The following is a 24,655-nucleotide window of genomic DNA, read 5'->3' on the forward strand; positions in this document are numbered from 1 at the left end:
TTCAACCCCTTCTAGGTCCTCCTCTGCCATCATGTTTCAGGACCTGAAAATCCCCCTCTCCCACCCCAGCCCAGAGTCTTTTAAACTTTGGTACAAATCACCAGATCCAGTGTTTTTTTGTTGGTTTGTTTGTTTGTTTTTGAGGGCCATGGCCTTCTCCACAGCTCTACCCAGGCACTCCCTGTGCCGCAGACCCTCCCCCGACTCTCCCACCCCTCCATTTGCTAGTTCCCATTGGAACAGGAAGACTAGCCCTGCAAGTCTTCCTAATGAAGGCTGCATTACACAACAAGTACACACACAGCTTCAAATTAGGCGTGTTTGTGGGTCTGCTTATTATCCATTTTGGTGTTTTTCTAACACCGAATACACATAGGTGGGGGTGGGGGTGGGGGAGCACACCAGTCTTCTCCAAAGGTCTGGGTTGCCACAGCCCACAGGGTTCATGCTTTGTGTCACACTCACTCACACATGTGTGCCCTTGAGCCAGGGATCCCGGTCTTGGTCCCTCCTGGCCAGAGCTGGGGGCTCCCAGGAGAACCTCAGTAACTACTCTCAGAGGTCAGGGGATCCGCCTCCAGCATGGGCTCCCTTGGGAAAGAGAACGGCCTGCGATTGCCAGAGTCCCCTGGCTCACCTGTCACTCTGAGTCCTGACCTGTCCTGACCCCTCTGGCAGAGCTGCACCTGCTCCCCGGGAGGCGGTTGGCCCCCTGCGCAGTCACAGCAAGGGCGTTGTGGAAGGAGCCAGGTGCCTAGGAGAGCTCCCCAAATCGGTCTCCTCGCCCCGCCTCTGCGCGGTTCCTTCCTCCCCCCCATACACGCCCCCCCCCCCCCCCTACACAGCCACCCCGCCCGCCTGCAGCCTCCCTCCTGCCCCGCCAGCCTGCAGGACCTGCTCTGGCCTCGCCACCATGCAGCTGGGGCTCTGGATGCTCCTGGCCGCGCAGCTCACAGGTGAGCAGGGGTTGAGGGCGATGTCCTTGAGGATTGCTGGGCTCAGACCCCAGGCTGCGGGTCGGGTCACCGGAGAGACCAGGCAGCTACAGCTCCTTAAGCTGGAAAGAAAACTCTGAGGAGATCCTAGGACCTAGGCCACCTCTGTGCCAGAGTCTAGGAGAAGGAAGAGGGGAAGAGAGGAGAAAGGAGAAAGGGAAGGGGGGAGGAAAGAAGGAAAAAATCTTTATTGTAATCCCTTCCAGATACTTCTCCAGAAAGGTGCCAGCACCCCAGTTCTGGCTTGAATGTCCCATCTTTGCCCCAAGGTCCTGTAGACACCTTTTTATTACTTCCGGGGAATTATTTGTAGCACAGTTTGCCAAACTGTTGTCAGTTCTCTGTCAGATATAATTCTCATGGGGTCCTCTGTGTCCCCAGGGTTCCCTGAGGTTAGTGTAGTGTATTGTGTGGCTCTTGAAATAAGCAGTATTGGAACTGAATGTAGGGTGACTTTAGATGGTCACTCTAAGTGCTTCCACACTCTAAGCTGCTGATCCCTCACTCCCAAAGTCATCCCTTTAAAGAGTGACAAGACCAGCCATTCCCAGGCTCACCCTGTGAGTTCCACAACATCTTAAACAGAAGTTATTCCAGGCCATTCAATGCTTCTGAAATTAGAGCTGGTCATTTTAGGAACAGTGACTCCTCTGAGAATGGACCCTCTGGGCTGCAGAGTCTGGATAATGGGTGGGACCACATGTGAAGCAAGGCTCTGTGTCCAGCACTGAGGAAGTCTTCCATCTCAACTGGTGTTCCGCTTCAGGGACCAAAAAGCAAGTGGGCACAAGAGACAGCCAGTTATGTGTCTCAGCCAGGAAGTCTTCATGCCAGGATGAGGGAGGGAGAAATGTGAAGACAGTCCAGGGCCCCTGCAACCCCTCTACCTGTGGAGAAGTCACTTCTGGGCTTTCTTGGAAGGGCTCCAGGAGCCCCTTTGTGTGCACACAGCACATGGTGGCCCTTTCAGTAGAGGGTCACAGCTTTCCTCAATTCAAGAAGTGAAGCTCCATGCTTAGGCTCGGGGGGGGGGGGGGGTTCCAGAGCTCGGTTTGAGTCTGGACCTTCCAAAGACACACAGTCTGTGTCACCTTGAACATGTCATTAACCTTTCGGAGTCTCCATTTCCTCCTACATAGAAGCAATATATGGTAGTATCAAACCTTCCCTTCACCCCCGAATTTGGGGAGGATCAGATGTGATTATGTATAATCAGGCTCAGCTCAGCTCATTAACTGTGAGAAGTATCAGTTCTTTTTTTTTTTTTTTGAAGTCACCTTTAAAAAATTTTTTTTATTTATAAAAAGGAAACATTGACAAAACCATTGGATAAGTGGGGTACAACTCCATACATTTCCCACCACCAGACCTTAGTGTCCCATCCCCTTCCCTGATAGCTTTTCTTTATTTTATTTTATTTATTTTATTTTTCATTGGGGAATTAATGTTTTACATTCAACAGTAAGTACAATAGTTTGTACATGCATAACATTCCCCAGTTTCCCATATGACAATACAACCCCCACTAGGTCCTCTGACTCCTTCTTGGACCTGTATTCTCCCCACCCACCCACCCCAGAAGTATTAGTTCTTAATGTCTCCCCCAAGACTCAAAATGGTGAAGAGCCCTGACTCTGCTGAAAAGGCAGTAAGTAGTATGTTTGGGGAGGAAAGAGAAGACCCAGGTACCATTTCATTCTCCGTAGAAGCGGAAGCACAGCACAGTCAGGGTGCAATCATAAAGCTGAAGTCCATTTCATCAGGGTCAGAGCAGACTGCTGCGGGGCTGAGGAACTTGATCATAGTGGGATAGTGAGCATGGGTTGTGACCTTATAAGTCAATTACACACACACACACACACACACACACACACACACACACACACACACACACACACACACACTGTGCACTCTGGCTGCCTTTGCCCAACCAGATCTGTCCCTCTTTTTTGTCTCACTGTGCTAGGTCTCTGTTCTCATCTTCAAGGTTTCTGTCATTCCTGCTGCTGAAATGGAAGATGCTGTGGGTCAGATTCTGTTTATCAGAGGACTCATCTTTTCTTTGATAATTCATTTGCTTCTAGCAATAACCCCAGAGGTGTGAGACATGGGCAGTGGTCTATGTGTGTGCATAGTGTGTGCTGTTTGTAATGTGCTGTCTTGGATATTTAACCCTCAGAGGCCTGCAATGGTGTGAGACGGCCCACATCTCACAGGGAAGAAACAGGCTCCCATGCTAAGACAAGACAGAGGCTGCTTTAAAGGCCAGGTTCTGTGAGTTCTGCTTTAGTTTTCCGTGACCAACCCCTTATTTGCCGGTGATTCCTGCATGAGGCTAAGATGAGCTCACAACACTGTTTCTGAGGTGTTTGGGTCAGGCAGTGATGAGTAGTGAGTGTATTCACCCAATTGCAGTGAGTTCTCTTGCTGCTTGTTCTCACTGCCCAAAAATGGCGCTGGTCCTCTTTTAGATTGATCAGGCCAGCCATGTGCTCTTCCTATGACTCTGAACTCTGCTTCTCTGATTCTCCTTCAGCTGCCTGGAGCGGAGTAAATGTCTACAGGTTGAGCAGTGGGAGAGGAAGGGAATAATGAATGACTTTGACTTCAGTCCTGAGTTTGAATCTCATCTCTAAATGGGTCTTTGAACAAGTAACTGAATGCTTCTTGTTGTCTCATCAGTGTAGTGGGGATATAAATCCTGAAACAAGTCTGAGGCTGGACTGAGACCATTTATCTAAAGAATCATTTGCTGGAGGCTGGGTGGTAGTGCACCCAGTTAAGCGCACATAGTACTAAGTGCAAGGACCTGTGCAAGGATCCGGATTCAAGTCCCCAGCTCCCACTTGCAGAGGGGTGGGGGGTGCTTCACAAGTGGCAAAGCAGGTCTGCAGGTGTCTTTTTTGCGTCCTCTCTATCTCCCCACCCCTCTCAATTTATCTCTGTCCTATCCAGTAACCACAACAAAAAATGGGGAAAAAATGGCCGCAAGGAGCAGTGGATTTGTAGTACAGGCACTTAGCCCTAGCAATAACCCTCAGGTCCATGCACATGGTAGCATGTGTTCTGTACTGGGCACCACTGCCAGGCCCCTTTATAAGGCTTTTATAAGGCTGTATAAGGCTTTGTAAGCCTTTATAAGGCTTTATAAGGCTCAGAATAGGGAGTCGGGCGGTAGTGCAGCAGGTTAAGTGCAGGTGGCACAAACTACAAGGACCCGTGTAAGGATCCCGGTTCAAGTCCCGGGCTCCCCACCTGCAGGGGAGGTGCTTCACAAGTGGTGAAGCAGGTCTGCAGGTGTCTGTCTTTCTCTCCCCTTCTCTGTCTTCCCCTCCTCTCTCCATTTCTCTCTATCCTATCCAACAACAATGACATCAACAACAATAATAACTACAACAATAAAAACAAAGGCAACAAAAAGGAATAAATAAATATTAAAAAAACATTTTTAAAAAGCTCAGAAGTATCAGTTCTTAATGTCTCCCCCAAGAATTCCATGACTCAAAATGGTGAAGAGCCCTGACTCTGCTGAAAAGGCAGTAAGTAGTATGTTTGGGGAGGAAAGAGAAGACCCAGGTACCATTTCATTCTCTGTAGAAGCAGAAGCACAGGACAGCATAGTCAATACCAGCCTTGCAGATGATCTTGGAGGTAGGAAGCTCTAGCTCAGAGTCTAGAAGCCCCCAGCTATATCTACTACAGCCACTGGGTACTGCACAGGGCCAGCTCTTCCACTGATTTTCCTTTGTCACTTAAATTAGGGTGACTCTGAAACCCCACAGATATAAATAATGGTAGTGCTGATGGCCTGTGCTTCTCTCTTCTCACAGCTGTCCGTGGCTTCAAAAGTTTTCATGGCAGCTCAGGAGTTTACCTGCAGAAGCCTAAATCCATAAAGGTCCAGACCCATGGGATAGTGATACTGTACTGTGATGTCCAAAATATCCCGACCAACACACGCATCTACTGGCTGAGACAGCGCCAGGCCCCAAGCCAGAATAGTACCCACGAGTTCCTCGCCTACTGGGACATCCAAAATAAAGTTGTATGTGGCAAGGGAGTGGAGCAGAAAAGCATCTCCATAATTTTGGATAGAGGCTGGTCCACTCTCAACCTCACGAGTGTGAAGCCTGAAGACAGTGGCATCTACTTCTGCATGACCATCGGGTCCCCCAAGCTCAGTTTCGGAACGGGGACTCATCTGAGTGTGGGTAAGACTGTGGCTCAGTGTTATCAGTAAACACAGAGTTCCTTTTGGGACTCCTTGCAAGCCCCTCCCTGCAGGAGGGGACAATGGCTATAAACAGTAGGACTGTGGCTAGAGTGATAGGATATGTGACAAGAACTACCAAGGGTCCAGAGTCGGGCGGTAGCACATTTGGTTAAGTGCAGGTGGCGCTAAGCGCAAGGACCGGCATAAAGATCCCGGTTCAAGCCCCGGGCTCCCCACCTGCAGGGTAGTCACTTCACAGGTGGTGAAGCAGTTCTGCAGGTGTCTATCTTTCTTTCCCCCTCTCTGTCTTCCCTTACTCTCTCCATTTCTCTCTGTCCTATCCAACAACAACATCAATAATAACTACAACAATAAAACAACAAGGGCAACAAAAGGAAGGAAAGAAAGAAAAAAAAAAGAAAAAAAATCCAAAAAAAAAAAAAGAACTACCAAGGGTCAAGCACATATAAGTGCTTTACTTAGTTATCTCACTTAAAGCTGCTCGGTATCCTGGGAGATAGTTACTGTCATTACCCTTCATTGTACATGGGATGCTTGGGAGTGTCATTGCTCTTCTTATGAACTCAGACTAACTGTCCTTCAGTCACAAAGGTCATCTGAGACTGGCTGAAATGGACACTGAATCCTCAGGCCTGACAACAATCTCAGAACATCCAGAATGTTCACACAATGGAGTAAGGACCTCGCCTGGCAGGCACAGTTTCAGGTTCTTCAAGGAGGTCTGGGCCTAGAGCCATACTCAGAGTTGCAAGGAATTAAGAGACTATACCCCAGGTTTAGCTGTGGATTATTTTACAAATATGTTGTATCTTTGGGGAGGTCATTTTCTGGCTTCATTTTTCTTACCCTCTCATGGTACTGCTGACCGTTTCTGTAAACCTGTAATTCTAAGAAGCTACAGGTCCTCACAGGTGAAGTATGTCTAGTAGAAATAACTGTGCATTACAGAGCCAATCAGCATTTAAAAATATTTTATTGATTGATTGATTGACAGATAAGAGATAAAGAGAGGAAAATACACAGAGAAAAAGAGATCAGAGAACTCATCAGCTCTGGCTTATGGTGGTGCTGGGTAAATACTAATTAAAAAGGTAAAAAGAGGAGGCAGGGCGGTAGCGCAGTGGGTTAAGTGCATATGGTGCCAAGCACAAGGACCAGCATAAGGATCCCAGTTTGAGCCCCTGGCTCCCCACCTACAGGGGGGTCACCTCACAAGCGGTGAAGCAGGTTGCAGGTGTTTTTCTCTCTTTCGTCCTCTCTATCTCCCCTCCCTCCTTTCTTTCTTTCTTTTAAATATTTTCTTTTTTATATTTATTTATTCCCTTTTGTTGCCCTTGTTGTTTTATTGTAGTTATTATTGTTGTCGTCGTTGTTGGATAGGACAGAGAGAAATGGAGAGAGGAGGGGAAGACAGAGAGGGGGAGAGAAAGATAGACACCTGCAGACCTGCTTCACCACCTGTGAAGTGACTCCCCTGCAGGTGGGGAGCTGGGGCTTGAACTGGGATCCTTATGCCAGTCCTTGCGCTTTGTGCCACGTGCGCTTAACCAGCCACTCCACAGCCTGACTCCCTCTCTATTTCTTTCTGTCCTGTCCAACAACAATGGCATCAGTGGCAACAATAACAATAATGACAACAAGGGTAACATAATGGGAGGAAAAATGGCCTCCAGGAGCAGTGGATTTGTAGTGTAAGCACCGAGCCCCAGCAATAACCCTGGAGACAGACAAAAAAAAAAAAAAGGTAAAAAGAAACAAATAAAGCTAGTTGAAATCATATATCTTATTTAACCCAATTTATCAAAATTATCATTTCAACCAGTCATCAATATAAAAATTATTACTGAGGGCCAACAAGATAGCTCACCTGAGAGGGTTCTTATTTTGATGTGCACACAGCTCAGGTTCGAGTCCAACCTTCACCACGTTAAATGAAGTTTCAGTGCTATGGTTATCTTTCCTCTTCTCTCTCTTTGTATCTGAAAAAGTTAGCCAAAGCAATGAAGCTTTGATAATGATGCACACACACACACACACACACACACACACACAAAATTATCACTGAAAGAAAAAAAAATTTTTTTGCCTGCTAGGGCTTCATGTCTGCATAATTTCACTAATCCTGACAGACTTTTTCTTTCCTTCTAATTGCAGAAAGAGCCCAAGAGGGAGAGAGAAAAAGAGAGAGGAGTGATACATGGCACTGCTCCACTGTTTGTGAATCTTCCCCTTGTGCATGGGGTTCCCATGTGGTGCCAGGGTCTCAAACCCAGGCCTTCACATATGGTAAAGTGTATGCTCTACCAGGTGAGCTATTTCCTGGTCCATACTGAAGTATTTTTTTTATTATTAAACATTTTTTAAAATTTTATATTTATTTATTTCCCTTTTGTTGCCCTTTTTTATTGTTGTTGTTATTTATGTCATCTTGTTAGATAGGACAGAGAGAAATGGAGAGAAGAGGGGAAGACAGAGAGGGTGAGAGAAAGACAGACACCTGCAGACCTGCTTCACTGCTTGTGAAGCGACTTCCCTGCAGGTGGGGAGCCAGGGCCTCCAACCGGGATCCTTACTCAGGTCCTTGTGCTTTGCGCCACCACCTGTCCAACTTCCCATACTGAAGTATTTTTACATTTTCTTTTCACACTAAATGCTCTGTGTGTATTTCCACATACAACACATCTCAGGTCAAATGCCGTATTTCATATGCTTAGCGGCAGCCACAGGGCAGAATTCCTCAAAGGCCCACATCTGGCTTCATCCCATTCTCAGTTTAGCCCACAGTCAGGGAGGGATCAGCTCTCTGCCGCTGTCCCAACTGCTTCCTGCTCACTTCGGTTCTCTCAGGTTCAGGCACTGGAAGTGGCAAGGAGATACCCATCCCCACCCCCCTAAAGAACGAAGCCTGTCAGCACAGGAGATGCACATATAGCTTGGGCGAGCAGGCCCTGAAGAAGAGAAAGCCAGAGTAACAAACACTCTATTACAGCTCACCAGCCTCGGGTGTTCTAGCAGTCAGGGATCGAAGGGGCTGGGACAGTCAACTAATTCCTGTACTGACAACTGGGCCTTGAGGGGGCTTGAGGTTTGGGTTTGGCTTATTGTTTTTGTCTCTTTATACCCACACATCTTCCCTGTCATGAGATTTCAGGGTCCAAGAAAGGTAAATGGTGAAACAAGCAAACCCGACTTTCAGCAGCTTCCTCTCACCTCTGCCGCAGCCTCCTTGCTCACTCACTCCTGAACTTGCTGTTTCCAGACTCCTGTTGCCGAGCTCCAGGAAGGGGATCCCTCCCCACAAAGTGTGTGCTTTCAACTAGATTAAGGGGTGGGCATGGTGAGGTCTCCAGAGCAGGGGCCTCACCCAACAGGGCTTGCCTCTTATCATTATTCTTTCTCTCTTTTTCATTCAAACTATTTTTTTCTTTATTGGGAGAATTAATGGTTTATAGTCAACAAAATATCTAACATTTCTCTGTTTTCCACATAACAGTCTAACCCCCTCTGGATCTTCCTCTGCCATCATGTTCTAGGACCTGAACACTCCCCCCACAGGAGTCCTTTCCTTTGATATAATATTGTTCTTTCTTTTGTCTGTCTTTTGCTGCATCATGTATGTGCATTGTATGGGCAGTTTTACCACCCCCAGTCCAACTACTTAATATTTTTAGAATTTCACTTAGAGAGACACAGCATCAGCATTCCCCTAGTGCCATGGTGCTAGTCATTGGTACAGGGCTCACTCCCAGACGGTGCATGTGGCAAGGTTCCATCTGCCGGGAGGGTTGTCTTCCAACCCCAGAAGGACTTGTATTTTAAAGGTGAAATATTAGATGACACACTATGTATCTAAGGAAAGAAGGGGAACATTTTCAGACCCCTAAGTATACCTATGCTTAAAAAAAAAAAAAACCTGCCTTGTGCAAGGAAAAGAAAAAGGGAAGACTTGAATTGAGGAACAGGTAGCCAGCAGGAATCTGGAAAAGAAGAAATTAAAGTGAAGCAAGTCCCCCTACTGAACCCCATCAGACCCAGGCCACAGTGCTCATCCAAGGCTCTGACTGTGCCACAGGGATGCCCTCTCACTGCTGAGAAGCCCCGACCCTCCTCATGTATAGGAGGGGGAATGAACTCTTCTCTACCTGTGATCTGAGGAGCTCACAGAATGCTGCCATCTTGCCCCAGCCCCCACCCCACCCCCAGCAGAGGGTCCTTGCACACCCTGTGGCTGATTAATGCTTTTCCTTTTCAAATGACTTTGCTTAGCACTCTGATGACCTTGGAAGTCAGCCTGATGTGCTCCACTTTTGTTGTTCCCTAAAGGCAGCCTGGCAGTATGGCAGTCCAGAGACTGAGTACACTCACTGTTCCTCCAAATTAGGGGAAGTTGTTTCAACTCTCTGAGCTCAGGTTTCCTTGGGGATAAAAAGGGAATAGGGGAGTCAGGCAGTAGTTCAATGGGTTAAGTGCACGTGGTGCAAAGTGCAAGGACCGGAGTAAGGATCCCAGTTCCAGCCCCTTGCTCCCCACCTGCAGGGAGTCACTTCACAAGTGGTGAAGCAGGTCTGCAGGTGTCTTATCTTTCTGTCCCCCTCTCTGTCTTTCCCTCCTCTCTCTCGGTTCCTCTCTGTCCTATCCAACAACGATGACATCAATAACAACCACAATAATAACTACAACAAGGACAACAAAAGGGGATAAGTAAATATTAAAAAGGGAATAATAAAAGGGTCCAGGACGTAGCATGCTGAGTTGAAGACAATATGTTACCATGTGCAAAGATCTGGGTTCAAGTCCCAGGTTCCCATTTATAGGAGAGGAGCTTTATACACAGTGAAATAGTGTTATAGGTGTCTCTCTTTCTCTCTCCTTTTCTGTTTCCCTTCCCCTTCTCAATTTCTCTCTGTCCTATTAAATACAGAGGGGAAAAAAAAATTAAAGTCCACTGGGAGTGGTGGATTTGTCATATAGACAGCAAGCCTCAGCAATAACCCTGTTGGGGTTAAAAAACAAAATATTTTTTAATTTTAAAAAAGTGTGTATGGGGGGATTATAGTGTCTGTCTGAAAAGCTCTATAAAGTGAAGCTGAAGTGCTGAGCACTGTAATCATTGAGAATTTAGTAAGTACTGAATCTAATTAGTTGAGGCAGTAGACATTAGTGTTTACAGAATTCATTCTTCCAGAAGCTCCATGAAGCAGAAAGAGGAGGCGAGGCGTAAGGTGGTGAGGGTCCTAAGCATCTTCTTTTTCTGTGAAAGGTGACAACCCCAAATGAACTGATCATTGGCTACCCCTCCCTGTCTCCTGAAGCTGGAGTTAAAGTTTCTTGGTGTTGTCCTATTCCTTCTCTTCTCATTGCTCAGACGCAATTCCAGGGAAGTGTGTCTCTTGTGCCACAAAGGCAAGACTTGACTTCCAGGTGCAGGCAGCTTCTGCATTCCTCAGCCCCTTGGTTCCTCCGTGCCTCCTCTTGCTGTATGCTTGTCCCATTGCTCTCTCCTGTCACTCCCATGTGTGACCCTGAGAAAGTGACCCACCTAGAAGTTAGCAATTTGGGGGTCCCAGTCAACACTTGCAACTTTGGGGACTTGGGGAAGAGGTCTCATGTCACTGTTATTTATTCACCTTTGAAATGCAAGGTCAAAACTAGACAAAAAATGCTTCCAACTCTGTCAGTTTTTTCCTTTTTCTGTTTCTTCTTCTTCTCCTCCTCCTTCTCCTTCTCTTTCTTCTCCTTCTCCTTCTCCTTCTCCTTCTCCTTCTTCTTCTTTTTCTTCTGGAATCAGATGTCAGAGGACCAGATAAAGATTTCCTATGTTGCTTTTAATTCATTCTATTTCAGATGGGGGCAAGCCACACATGCTCATTGGACCACTCATGAGCTGACTTTTTCATTCAGGTGAAAAGGAGACATAAAGAGAGAGACACCACAACACTAGAATTTCCCCCAGTGCCATGGTACTTCCACGTGGTGCTGGTGTTCGAACCTGGGTCTCAGGCATGGCAAGGCACATGCCCTGCCTGAGTTTTCAGTTGCCTTTGGTTTGTTTTAACCCTTTAACTCTTTTTTTTTTCCTCTAAGGTTATCACTGGGACTCGGTGGCAGCACTACAAATTCAGTGTTCCTGAAGGCTATTTTTCCCATTTTGTTTTCCTTGTTGTGGTTGTTATTGTTATTGTGGTTATAGCTGTTGTTGTATAGGACAGAGAGAAATGGATAGAGGAGGGGAAGACAGAGAGGGGAAGAGAAAGATAGACACCTGTAGACCTGCTTCACTGCTTGCTAAGTGACCCCCCTGCAGGTGGGGAGCTGAGGGCTCGAACTAGGATCCTTGCGCCAGTCACTGTACTTTGTGCCATGTGCACACTACCACCCAGCCTCCAACACTTTAACTCTTATAAGCACAACCAGTTAGAAGATAAATGTATTGGGGCATAATTTTCCCTAAAAATACCTTAAAAACTCAACTTTTGGATTCTTCTTTAGAGTCAAATGAACTCTTTTAAAAAATATTTATTTTATTTATTTTCCCTTTTGTTTCCCTTGTTGTTTTTTATTGTTATTATTGATGTCATCATTGTTAGATAGGACAAAGAGAAATGGAGAGAGGAGGGGAAGACAGAGAGGGGGAGAGAAAGATAGATACCTGCAGACCTGCTTCACCGCCTGTGAAGTGACTCCCCTGCAGGTGGGGATCCTTACTCCCGTCCTTGCGCATCGTGCCATATGTGCTTAACCTGCTGCGCTACCACCCAATTCCCCAAATAAGCTCTTTACTGTTTGCGGGAAACCATATGTGTATATATATATATATATATATATATATATATACATATATATATATATATATATATATATATGCCTCCAGGGTTATTGCTGTGGCTCAGTGCCTGCACTATAAATCCACTGCCCCTGGAGGCTATTTTTTTTCCCTTTTGTTGCCCTTGTTGTTATTATTGTTGTTATTTCTGTTGTTGCTGGACAGGACAGAGAGAAATCGAGAGAGGAGGGGACGACAGAGAGGGGGAGAGAAAGATAGACACCTGCAGACCTGCTTCACTGCTTATGAAGCGACTCCCCTGCAGGTGGAGAGCAAGAGGCTCAAACTGGGATCCTTATGCCAGTATTTCACTTTGCACTATGTACGCTTAACCAGCTGAGTTACCGCCCTGCCCCTAGAAATCCTATATTTTAATCCCCCATACAATCTTGGTTGCCCCAATAAGAGAGAAAGCACAAGAACACTTCTTTCTCTAATAGTGGAGTGTAACTTGCTCTAGGTCTGTCAAACAAATGCATGTTATTAGGTGCTGCTTTTTTTTTTTCTCTCCTTTCACTATGAGGCTGCTTTTTTTGGATAGAAAGAGAGAGAGGCATAGATAGAGAGAAAGGGAAAGACAGCACAGCACCAAAATGTTTTCCAATGTGATAGAGACCAGGCTAGAACATAGGTTGCACATACAGTGAAGCAGGTATACCATCCAGTGATTTTAAAGACATCTGAGAAAAACAAATCCTAAAGTCTGCATGGGACCACAAATGCAAAAAAAAAAAAAAAAGAGGGGGGAACATCTGCCTCCTTTTTTGCAGCTTCCACCACTCAGGAATTAGTAGGTTAGGCTGAGTCACTGATCTTGCCAGGAATTCAAAGACTTTGGTTTCAGCTCAGTCTTCAGCCGATACTCTGTCCCCATTTAATTCTTTCTTTCTTTTTAGTCTTTTATTTGTCTTGCTCTAAATTGATCTTACAGGTAAGTTTCTTTTTTTCTATTTTTCTTTCTTTTATTCTTTTTTTAATATTTTATTTATTTATTCCCTTTTGTTGCCCTTGTTGTATTATTTATTGTTGTTGTACTTATTGATGTTGTTGTTGTTGGATAGGACAGAGAGAAATGGAGAGAGGTGGGGAAGACAGAGAGGGGGAGAGAAAGACACCTGTAGACCTGCTTCACTGCTTGTGAAGTGACCACCCTACAGGTGGGGAGCTGGGAGCTCGAACCGGGCTCTGTACGCAGGTACTTGTGCTTTGCGCCACATGCGCTTAACCCGCTGCGTTATGGCCCGGCTACCGTTTCTTTTATCCTTATTCTTCTTTTTAGATAGAGACAGAGAGAGAGTGAAAGAGACCACAGAGCATTTTACTTCAATGTAGTAGGAGTCAGGCTCGAACCTGTGTCATGCACATGTCAAAACAACACACAATCCAAGTAAACCATTTCGATGGCCCTCCCTATAGTCTTCCAACAAATCTAAGAAATATTTTCCCCCCTCCAGGGTTGTCTCTGGGGCCCAGTGTCAGCGCTGTGAATCCACTGCTCCTGGTGGCCTTTTTTTTTTATTTTATTATATAGGACAGAGAGAGATTGAGAGAGGAGGGGAAAACAGAGAGGGAAAGAGAAAGATAGATACCTACAGACCTGTGTTGCTGCTTGTGAAATGTCCCCACTGCAGGTGGGGGGAGCTGGGAGCTCAAACCCAGATCCTTACACAGGTTCTCACATTTAGTACTGAACTGGGTGTGTCACTGACTATCTCCTAAGAAAGATCTTTATTTCAGCAGGTGGGGGGAAAAGAGTCACACCATAGTTAATTGGGGGTGCTGGGTGTTACTTCAGACCTGCATGACTCTAGAATCCTCTCTCTCTAGGACACCAAGGTGACCCCATCATTAGGTCCTCAGATGCATCTGAAAGTTGGGGAAACAAATCAAAACTTCTGTTCTTCTATAATCTTACAGTTCTGGAGTAGCTGAGGGAACAGCCTCAAGAGAGCTCGACCGACCCTACTTGAATGTAAAATGTGTGTTAGTGCTAAACTTGCTCTCTAAGCCCACCTGCTGTTACCTGCCTATGATGTGTCTTTTTTTTTTTCTGGGGGAAAATACATATATATATATATATATATATATATATATATATATATATATATATATATATATATCAGATATATGGCTAAGATATGTCTTGCTTGCTTTCCAGTTGATGTCCTACCTACCACTGCCCAGCCCACCACGAAGTCCATCCCCAAGAAGAAAGCGTGCAGGAAGGTAACCTCAGAAACTAAGAAGGGTGAGTCATCCATCCCACCACCACCACCAGCAGCAGAACTCTAAATATGGCCGACACCCCCCCTCTTCGTTTCAAGAAACTTAAGGGACCAAGGAGGTGGCTTGGCAATACACATGCCTTACATTTTGAGGCCCTGGATTCTGTCCTCAGCGCCATGTACAAGAGAATGGTGCTATGGTTTTTCTCCATTCTATCTTTGTTTATCTCATGTGGTGTCAGGAATTGAACCCAGAATTCACCAGCGAAGGCAGGCAGTCTATCTCAGAGCCCCTGCTCCTAGCCATTTTCTTTCCTTTTTTTTTTCTCAGTTGAGATATGACACTATATTACTTTATTTTTCAAATTAATTAATTTGTTTTATTTATTTATTCCCTTTTGTTGCCCTTGTTGTTTGTTGTTGTTGTTATTGTTGTTGGATAGGGCAGAGAGAAATCGAGAGAGGATGGGAAGACAGAGAGGGAGAGAAAGATAGACACCTGCTTCACCACCTGTAAAGCAACCCCCCTGCACATGGGGAACCATTGGCTCAAACCAGGATTCTTATGGCCGGTCCTTGAGCTTTGCATCATGTGAGCTTAACCCAGTGCACTACTGCCCGGCTCCCGCACGAGCACTATTTTAAGTTTATTGTCATTGACAGAGGTAACTTTTTCTTTTCCAATATAGAAATAAAGACACAATAGGCTGAAGTGTGCCCCCCACCAATATGGCAAGAGCCAGACTTTAACCTGGGCATCATGAATGACAAAGCAGGTGCACTACTCAGTTGTACCATCTTGCCAGCCCAGAGCCAGCACTTTAAATTTCCCATGATTTGATGGCTAACAGGGGGCCTAGTATGACACATCCCTAAGTTTCACTAGGGAGTGAACAAGCTCCGCTTTCTGGGATATACATGCTGCTATGCTCACTTTTTCTTTGACACCCTCCCCCCCCTCCCACCAGCCAAATGTGTTTCTGGAAAAATACTGACTTTTGCCCTAAGAGGTGCTGGCGACAAATAGAAAGCACCATCTGTTCCTTGCCATAGAACAAACCACAAGCAGCCACACTGGGGCTTTGTATGTCTTGAACATACAACGTGCTAGAGAGAGCATGGGAGAGGCAGCTAGAATGATCGAGAACAGGAGCAGGAAGCTGCGATAGGAGGTCACAGAAAAAAGAAAGGCAGAATCATGTACAGAGACACAAATTCTTGGGAAATATGAGATGAAGACCGAGTAACTTCATTTTTTAAAGATTTATTTTTGGGCCAGCAAACTAGCCCAGTTGGACCGTGTGTTGCTTTGTCCTGTTAGTGACTCAAGTGCAAGTCTGGCCCTAAGCACACTGAAGGAAGCTTTGGTGCTGTGGTCTCTTTCACTCATTCTCTGTCTATCTTTAAAAATAATAAATAAGTAGGAGTTGGGTGGTAGCACAGCGGGTTAAGAGCAGGTGGCACCAAGCTCAAGGACCAGCGTAAGGATCCTGGTTCGAGCCCCTGGCTCCCCACCTGCAGGGGAGTCGCTTCACAGATGGTGAAGCAGGTCTGCAGGTGTCTGTCTTTCTCTCCCCCTCTGTCTTTCCTCCTCTCTCCATTTCTCTCTGTCCTATCCAACAGCAATGACATCAATAACAACTACAACAATAAAAACAGGGCAACAAAAGGGAATAAATAAATATATATTTAGAATAATAATAATGGCCATGTTCAGTGGGGAAACAATTACAGAAGCCAGACCTTCCATTTTCTGCAACCTACAATGACCTTGGGTCCATACTCCCAGAGGGATAAAGAATAGGAAAGCTATCAGGGGAGGGGATGGCACATGGAGATCTGGTGGTGGGAATTGTGTGGAGTTGTACCCCTCTTATCCTACGGTTTTGTTAATTCTCCTTTTTTAAATAAATAAATATATATACATAAAAATAATAATACTAAATAAGTAAATAAATACATATTTATGGAGAGGGCGGAGAGACAACCGGACTTTCACTCTGGCACATGCCATGATGGGGACTGAACACGGGACCACACACTTGAGAATCCAAAGCTTTATCCATTGTGCCACCTTCCAGGCCATCAAGTAACTTCATTTCATAAAGTGTGTATGCCTCATAACTTTGGCCAAAGGATTCTAGTCAGAGTAAGCACAACAAAGGCACAAAGGACAACTGCATCAAGATGAGGATGAAACAAACAGATGAGGAAACAAAAGATGACTCCAAAGGAGTATGGAAATCCAACAAGGCAGAGGGGATGACAAGCAGTGCGGCTCCAGCGACCCAACACGACACCAGACACACACATAGACTCAGAGAGAGAGAAAGAGAGGGAGGAAGAGAGAGAGAAAGAGAGGGAGGGAGAGGGAGAGGGAGAGAAAGAGAGGGAGGGAAAGGGAGAGGGAGAGGGGGGGAGAGGGAGAAGGAGAGAGGGAGACAGAGAGAGAGAGAGAGAGAGAGAGAGCGCTTTCTTCTTGAAACTATATTTGAGAAGAAACTGCTCTGTTCACTCTCATAGAAGGACCACAGAATGAGAGTGAATTCAGTAACAGGGGTGGGGTGGGGGGTGGTGAGCAACTTTTAAATTCCTTTTATCAACTCTTCAGTAAAATCGGAAGGCAAATGCAAATCCAACATTAGTATTTGGGAGGGTGTGTGTGTTGGGCTCCTGCATGAGCAAGCTTTTTGCTGCTTTTACTATAAGAAAGTGAGTGAAATCGGTCTCTCTCTCTCTCTCTCTCTCTCTCTCTCTCTCTATCTGAATGGAAAAGTGGCTTAGCCTGGAGCAGTGAAATTGCATATTCATGAAGTCCTGACTTTGCAAGAAAAAAAAAAGCCTTCCTGTGGTCTGGGAGATGGTACAGTGGGTAAAGCCCTGGATGTTCAATCATAAGGTCCTGAGTTCAGTCTCTGGTAGCACATCTACCAGCATCTACCAGAGTGGAGTGGTGTCTGGTTTTTTTTTTTTTTTTTCTCTCTCTCTCCTCCTATCTTTCTCTTAATAAATAAATAAATAATTTTTTCTTTTCTTTAAATAGCTGTTTCCTGGAAGCACATTTTGGGCAGTGATAGAGTTGAACTACATAGCTGGCGTCCAGCTCAGTTATGGTAGCAGAAAACTGGAAGGAAATGTGCAAAGAGGGACACTCTCTGGGAGATGGGGCTTCCAGTTGACTTTCCCTCCTTGTTTTTATCTGCACGTCTCAAGTGTTCAACTAACGTGTCTTTTGCAGGCCTGCCCTGTAGCTCCGTCACCTTTGGCCTGCTGCTGGCTGGTGTCCTGCTTCTGCTACTGTTGTTGGCAGTGGCTATCCACCAGTACTGTAAGTTATGCCCTTTGGGCCTGTCGTGATGAGCCCTTTTGCTGTTGCAGGTGCCCCTAAAAGTCTTTTCCTCTCTAGGGGAGCAGAACACATGGGGTTCTGGTGGAAGTTTACCCTCCCTCACTCCCAAATATCAGGCAGTTTCATAGGTGATTCTTGTCCGGATGCCTTGCTGTTAGGATGGCCCTGTGCGAGGAGGCAGATAAGCCTGGCCCAAATCCAAGCCTACAGTTCCATGTCTAATGACCTAGGGTCTGCCCGGCCTCTCTGAGCTTCTGTTGCACCCCCCCCCACACACACACCTATGGGTAACCTTTAACCTGTCTCCCAGCATTGTTGTTTGTAAAAGCTCTGCTGAGTGTGCCCTATGTGGGCATGTGCTCAGTCAGTGGGGAGCCCCATGAGCAGTCAGGATGAGGGTCCACCCTGTGCACAAGACATCACACACTGTTCCCTGAAGTCAGAAATCCCACCCCCACCCCCTGAGGCTATAGAGAAACTAAAAGCTGATAGTGGCTCACCGCACTCTGGAGATGGGATCCTCTCCTGGGACTCCCCAGGTTCTGCTCTACACTGGGTTCAGAGCACAGAGAACCGCAAGGGGAGCCCACACATCTGCAGGTGCTACTCTGTACCTCCAGCTCAGCTGAGCCACTTAAAGCAAGCCACTGCTCTCTCTTCTCTCCTGGCTTGTTTAAGATGGGAGGGAGGTCCTCAGGGGCATGGACCAGGTGGTAGCTGTTTAACATCACAGACCCTTTTGAACGTGTGTCGACTTTGTAGATCCTCTTCACAGAGAAAAGCATCCTGTGAGTATTTTTTAAATGCAATTGCTGCCCATAAAATAATTCATTTATTCTACTGGATTAAGCTCATTAAGTTCAGTGGTCTACAAACTTTTTTTCTTTTCTGATTCCTTTCCTGAACCTCATCAGTCAAAAAAGAAGAGAAAAGAAAAGAAAAAAGAAAAGAAAAGAAAAGAAAAGAAAAGAAAAAGATGTTAAGTTATAAACACCAGTTGCAATTTGCTATGGTTGTTTATTATGTTTGTTACTAAGATGCTCCCCGAATAAGAAATGATACAGGAGTGTACATCTAAACAGCATGTTCATATTTCCATTCTGCATTGCAGTTGGAAATCTCATGCAACCCTCAAATAGTCCTGCTCTAGGTTAAGGCCACTTGTCCTTACATCCTCTTATGCTTGATCTGTGTGAAGGACACCATAGTGGCAGGGCACACAGACTGGAATGATCAGCTGAGGTGGAATCCTGGCTTTACCACTTGCTAGTTGTACGACTTTGAACAAAGTACTCAAAGGCTTGCTCATTCTTTGCTTCAGTTTCCCCAGTATGGACTTAATAGGAGCAGTATTCAGCACTTTGGTTTGCTGTGATCTTTATAGGAAGTAAAACACACAGTGTTTGGAGCAGAGCCTGGTAGTTTGGGGTGACAACCACTCCTGACATCACCTGCCTCTGTGTCTGGGATTTGGTGTTCTTGGTCCCCAGCCACACTGACTAGGGGTGCTGTATTCTTCTTCCAGGTCTTCGGAGGAGAGCCCGACTGCATTTCATCAAACAGTGAGTGCTTTCTGGTGACATGGCCCTGCTTGTGGTTCTGGCTTGCCCAGCTCTTGCTCTCAGCCTTGCGCTACAAGGAACCAAAGCCAGGCATTGCCCTAAAACAAATAAGTATCAGAGTTTATGAATAGATGAGGCAATACTGAGTACAGGAAAAGGGGACCTAGACAAGCAAAAATACTGTGTATTTGTGGGTGTGTATCACCAGAGCAGCAGCCACCCCCTGCCTGCATGGAGTGTGGTGGAGTGGCCCAGGTTCTTCCCACTCATGATTTCACTGGACTTGAGCCTGTGAGCAACAGGGGAAGGTTGTATTTACACATTTGACCAGAGATTTGTATAAAGTTAGTAAAGAGCAAAATCAGATTTGAAGGACCACCTTCCACCCTTCCCCCCTCCACAGACCACTACCACCACCACCTATGCCAGGTCCTCCAACAATGATTTCCCTCCCTGCCAGGTTATACTGCTTTGGTCCCAACTTTTGCCTTTCACCCCACCTAGGTGTCAGAAGTTGATGAAGCCTTAGTCACAGAGACACAGAAGTAAATAATAATAATAATAAGTAAAACGTGCTCAGTCTTTAGGTCTACCACAGGTGCCTGGTGTCAGCATAGGTAGAGTGCAGAGACTGAGAGAGGCCAGGGTCTGCTCGCTGATTCCTGCCCCAGTGCTGCCAAACTCCAGCTGTGCTGTGGACAGGGGTGTGTGTGTGTGTGTGTGTGTGTGTGTGTGTGTGTGTGTGTGTGTGTTTAAAGATCCATTTATTTGTTTATTTATGAGAGAGAGAGAGAGAGAAATGAAAGAAAGAAGGGAGAGACACACTGAGAGAGAACCAAGAGCCAGACCATCACTCAGGACCTCATGCTTGGCAAACTAGGGTTTCTGAGGTTCCGCAGAGTAGGGGGAGGAGTTAGGGAGCTCCTGGATGGGAACAACAGCTCCTCTCCCCTGTCCTGATTCCCAACAACTCTGCTCTCATTTGTTACAATTCTCTGTAAGCTGCCATTTGAACAGACAGTTTGTGACTAGGAGAGTTAAAAAATAACCACCTCTGGGGGCAGGGTGGTGGCGCACCTGATTGAGCACACATGTTGCAATGTGTAAGGACCCACCTTGGAGCCCCCGGTCCCCACCTGCAGGGGGAAAGCAGGTGTCTTTTTGTCTCTTTCCCTCTCTGTCTCCCCCTTCCTCTCAATTTCTAACTGTCTCTATCCAATAAATAAATAAAGATAATAAAAAAATTTTAAAAAGAACACCTCTGGTTTTATGACTATGACCCAGATGTGGATGAAGCAGTTCATAGGCCTCACAGATCAGCTGCCCCAAACTCAAGCTGCCATTGAAGCAGAAGTCTCTAACCTCAAACCAGCATCCCAACTATAGACCATCTTCTTCTGGTCCTTCAGTGTGGCACTTATGAATAGCTTAGCACTGGAGGTACTGGCAAGAAACAGCATTCTTCAAAGCTGGAATTTATTTTCTGTTGAGTTGGGGCATTGCCCATGCATGATTTCACTGCTCTAGGCCACTTTTTTCTTTATAAAGTGAGTACTAACAAGCTTATTTATTTGTTTGTTTTTTATTTTCATTTCTTTATTTTTATTTTTATTTATAAAGTATTTATTTATTTTCCCTTTTGTTGTCATTTTTTTTGTTGTTGTAGTTATTGTTATTGCTTTTGATGTTGTCATTGTTGGATAGAACAGAGAGAAATGGAGAGAGGAGGGGAAGACAGAAGGGGAGAGAAAGATAGACACCTGCAGACCTGCTTCACTGCCTGTGAAGCGACTCCCCTGCAGGTGGGGAGCCAGGGGCTGGAACTGGGATCCTTACTCAGGTCCTTGCGCTTTGTGCCATGTGCACTTAACCCACTACGCTACCCTCCGACTCCCTCATTTGTTTATTTTAAGTAGAGAAAGAGAGAGTAAAAAAGACCACAGCATCAAAGCTTCCTTCAATGTGATGGGGGAAACCAGGTGGAAGGGGCACTTGAACCTGGATCATGTACATGATCAGATTTGAAGGACCACCTTCAAAAACAGCACATCATCCAAGAGAATTCTTTCACTGACTCTCTATGTCACTTTTTCATTCAGAGAGAGAAAGGCCATGGCATCAGAGCTTCCTCTAGTTCCATAAACCCTCCCATGTGTGCCTTGCCCATGGCAAGACACACATCATATCCAGTGAACTATCTTTCTGGTTCTATATCTTTTTTTTTTTTAAGTTTTTAATTTTTTTCACCTAAAGTTGTTGTGGTTTTCTTTCTTTCTTTTTTTTTTTGTTCATTTGCTGATTTTTTTTTTAATCTTTTATTGTGTAAAAGAGACAAGAACATCATTCTGCCTTTTTTTTTTTTTTTGGATGGTGGAGATCCATCTACCTTGGGTCTCACATATGCATTTCACCCCTGAGACACTTTCTCAGTCCTTCACATTTTTAATTATTTATATATTTAGGCCAAAGTATCACTCAGCCAGTACCACTGGCTATTAGTGATACCAGAGTCCTATACATTGCTGCTGAGCTCTGTCCTCCGGCCCTTCAAAAATTGAATGACTGTGATTCACTAAGAACATAGTAGTGTAAAACTCTTGACCCTGGGCTATTGGAGCACAGCCCTGAATTCTCATCTGCCATTTGTCTCTGTTAATGGGAAATTCTGTATTCATTTACCTGAAAATAAGTGGTTTCACAACTTGCTGTTGTTTCCAGGTTTTATAAATAAGCAGAAACTACGCATTTGTTGTCCTACCATGAAGATAAAATGGTCTGTCATGAGCAAGATCTGGAAACAGGAGAAAGACAACCATGAAAATGTCACCAATCTGCTGAAACTGCCTGCTTTTCTCTACCCTCAAAGTCATTTCCATGGGCTTTACACATGGGTATGGGAGGTATTTTTGAGGTGACCCCTAGGAGTCTCAGAGAGAAAGCTTCAGAGCTCCATAGCATCTTCTGTAAGAAATGCCACCATGACACAACTTCCAACACCTGTGCTCACCCTGGACTGAGCTGAACTTTGGACTAAGCCACCCAATCACCCTGGTGTGAGTTGTTCTGCCCTGGTTGGTCAGTTCTAGACCCAAGTCTTTTGGCTCCTCCTTCTTGAGGCTGATGGTGCTCACAGAAAGCCCCAGAGAAGGATTTTACTGGAAACAAGCCTTCTGGAGGGTGGCTGGCCTGTGCACCCCTCTCCCTCTACCCTAAATTATCAGTCTCTGAGCCATCCTTTGGGACCAGGAACTGGGAGGTTGGAGAATAAAAGGTCACTTCGACACCTACTAGGAAGTTCCTCAGCTTTCATTTCTGCTTTCTCATGGCTCTTATATTTTGTTTTGTTTTGGTTTCCCATGGTTTCTGTTCCTTCTACTAAAATGCCTTATTTTAAAAATAAAGGCCTCAGCAAAAGATGCAATGGCTCCTGTGATGTGAAAGCACAAACATCTATCTACACAGGAAAGATTCTGATGCTCTCTTGACTAGAGAATAAAATTAATGTGCTCTCATTTTGTGTAGGGCTCTTCATTTGCCCACACAATAGATCACACTTCAAAGTGATTTGGGCTGTAGATAGAGTGAAGGCTTGAGAGGGTAGGGAGTCCCAGGACACTGGGAACCAGGCAGCGGCAGCAGCAGCAGCAGCAGCAAGTCCCTGAAGGTGTTGCCTCCACTAGTGCCTCTTCCTGTCAGCTGAGACTGGAACCCTGGCCTCCAGGCTGGTTACTCTGTACCTAAAAGAAGAGTCTGGGGCGGGGGAGACAGCATAATGGTTATGCAAACAGACTCTCATGCCTGAGGCTCCTAAATCCCAGGTTCAATCCCCCGCCCACCATAAGCCAGAGCTGAGCAGTGCTCTGGTGTCTCATAGCGTGTGTGTATGTGTCTCTCTCTGCATCTCTCTCAAAAATAAAATTAATAAAAAAAAATTAAAAAAAAAAAAGAAGAGTCTTTCTCACAGCCCTGAATTGTTTTACAGTCAGCTTCTCAGAAGGAAAATACAAAGACAAAAAAAAACCTGGAGAAAAAGGTCAGGATGAAGATCTGATGCCTGGAAAATCCCTGAACGGGATCTTAACCCGCACCCTGGGCTTGAAAAGCATGGGAGTTGGTGAGCCAAAAGACAATGCTACTCGGAGGCTGCACTAACAGAAGCAGCGTGGTGAAGTCAAGAAGAATGGTGTCCCCACCTGAGGTGGGGGTAATGTTCAGGTCCTGAAACATGATGGCAGAGGGAGACCTAGGTGGGGGGTTGGGGGCTGGCGTTAGAGTGTTATGTGGAAAATTGAGAAATGTCACACAGATGCCAACTATTGTATTTAACTGTCACCTGTGAACCATTAGTCCATCCAATAAAGGAAAAAAAAAAATAGAGACAAGGAGTCTAAAAGAGACCACAGCAGCAAAGTTTCCTTCAATGTAATAAGAGCCATGTTAGAAGCTGTATCTCAGGCATGGCTAAGCCACTTGCTTTTGTAAACAACAAAGCTGGGAGCTGGCATGCAGTTTAAGGACACTGGCATATTAAATTCTGTTCTAGGGCCTTTGATAGTCACAGAATGCCAGATGTGTGTGGTGGGTGGAAGACAGAAGGGTAGAGGTGCAGAAGATATTTAAGAAAAATGAACTTGAAGCCCCCCCCCAAAGTACAGGGCTGTCAGCTATGACCCACCCTTAGAAGAAGGTAAACTGAGATAAATCTGGTCAAACTTAATTATCAGTACTTGGCCATAGGTAGAGTGAAATCCCCACCCCATTTCTGCTGACTGCCCTTTTAAAGTAATAAAAAAAAAAATAGTTAAGACTAGCTATAGGCTTTGTTCTAGGAGAAAGTTCAATGAAACTATGACTCAAGAGACAAGAAGATCTAAAGCCCTAGGACCCCTCTCTGCTCCTGGCTTCCAGCCCTCCCCTTTTTCTGTCAGTACATATGCTCATTCCCTTAGCATTTAACCAGAAAGGATGATGTTTGTAATAACTTCTACCTCGACTGCAGGTTCAAACATCAGTTAAATATTTTTTTCCTTCATGTAAAAGCTGATGTGATCATGTCTGACTTTCTGTGGCAAAGAGTAGTGGGCCCACATTCAACTTTAGAAAAAATAGCTTTCTGCCCATCAGCTACAAAGAAGACCTGCAGGCTACCTCCCAAGACTAAGGAGAGAGAAGGAAAGTCAGGGTAACCTGAACCAGACTCCGGTGGTCTTCATTTTCAAGATGGGCCCAAAGCTAGACGTGGGACCTGCCTTCTCTGAAGGCTCACAGTCATCCGTCCACAGCGGAAGGAAGAGCAGGTCTCAAGGCCCCTCTAGAGTCTCCGCTAGCGCACAACCTCTTCCTGAGGCTCTCTTTGCAATTGTGTTTACTTGTTTACAAGTCTACATGGGGCGGGTTGGGGGTGGGGTGCTCCTCATTCTGCTGGCTGGCAGCTGTGGAGGCTGAGGTAAGGAGGTCTACACCCAGC

The 24,655-nt window shown here is 45.6% G+C and overlaps 1 protein-coding gene across 1 annotated transcript; it reads left to right on the forward strand.

Annotated features, from left to right (window-relative positions):
* The first annotated feature begins 878 nt into the window (after positions 1–878).
* On the forward strand, positions 879–23,037 carry CD8B (CD8 subunit beta). Its single transcript, XM_060187371.1, has 6 exons — positions 879–956; positions 4,826–5,206; positions 14,211–14,300; positions 17,516–17,605; positions 19,152–19,188; positions 21,907–23,037. The coding sequence occupies exons 1-6, from the start codon at positions 914–916 to the stop codon at positions 21,917–21,919; spliced, it is 654 nt and encodes a 217-aa protein (XP_060043354.1). The 5' UTR covers positions 879–913; the 3' UTR covers positions 21,920–23,037.
* The last annotated feature ends 1,618 nt before the right edge of the window (positions 23,038–24,655 follow it).

The sequence above is a fragment of the Erinaceus europaeus genome, chromosome 3 (assembly GCF_950295315.1).
Source record: "Erinaceus europaeus chromosome 3, mEriEur2.1, whole genome shotgun sequence".
In the NCBI taxonomy this organism is placed as follows: domain Eukaryota; kingdom Metazoa; phylum Chordata; class Mammalia; order Eulipotyphla; family Erinaceidae; genus Erinaceus; species Erinaceus europaeus.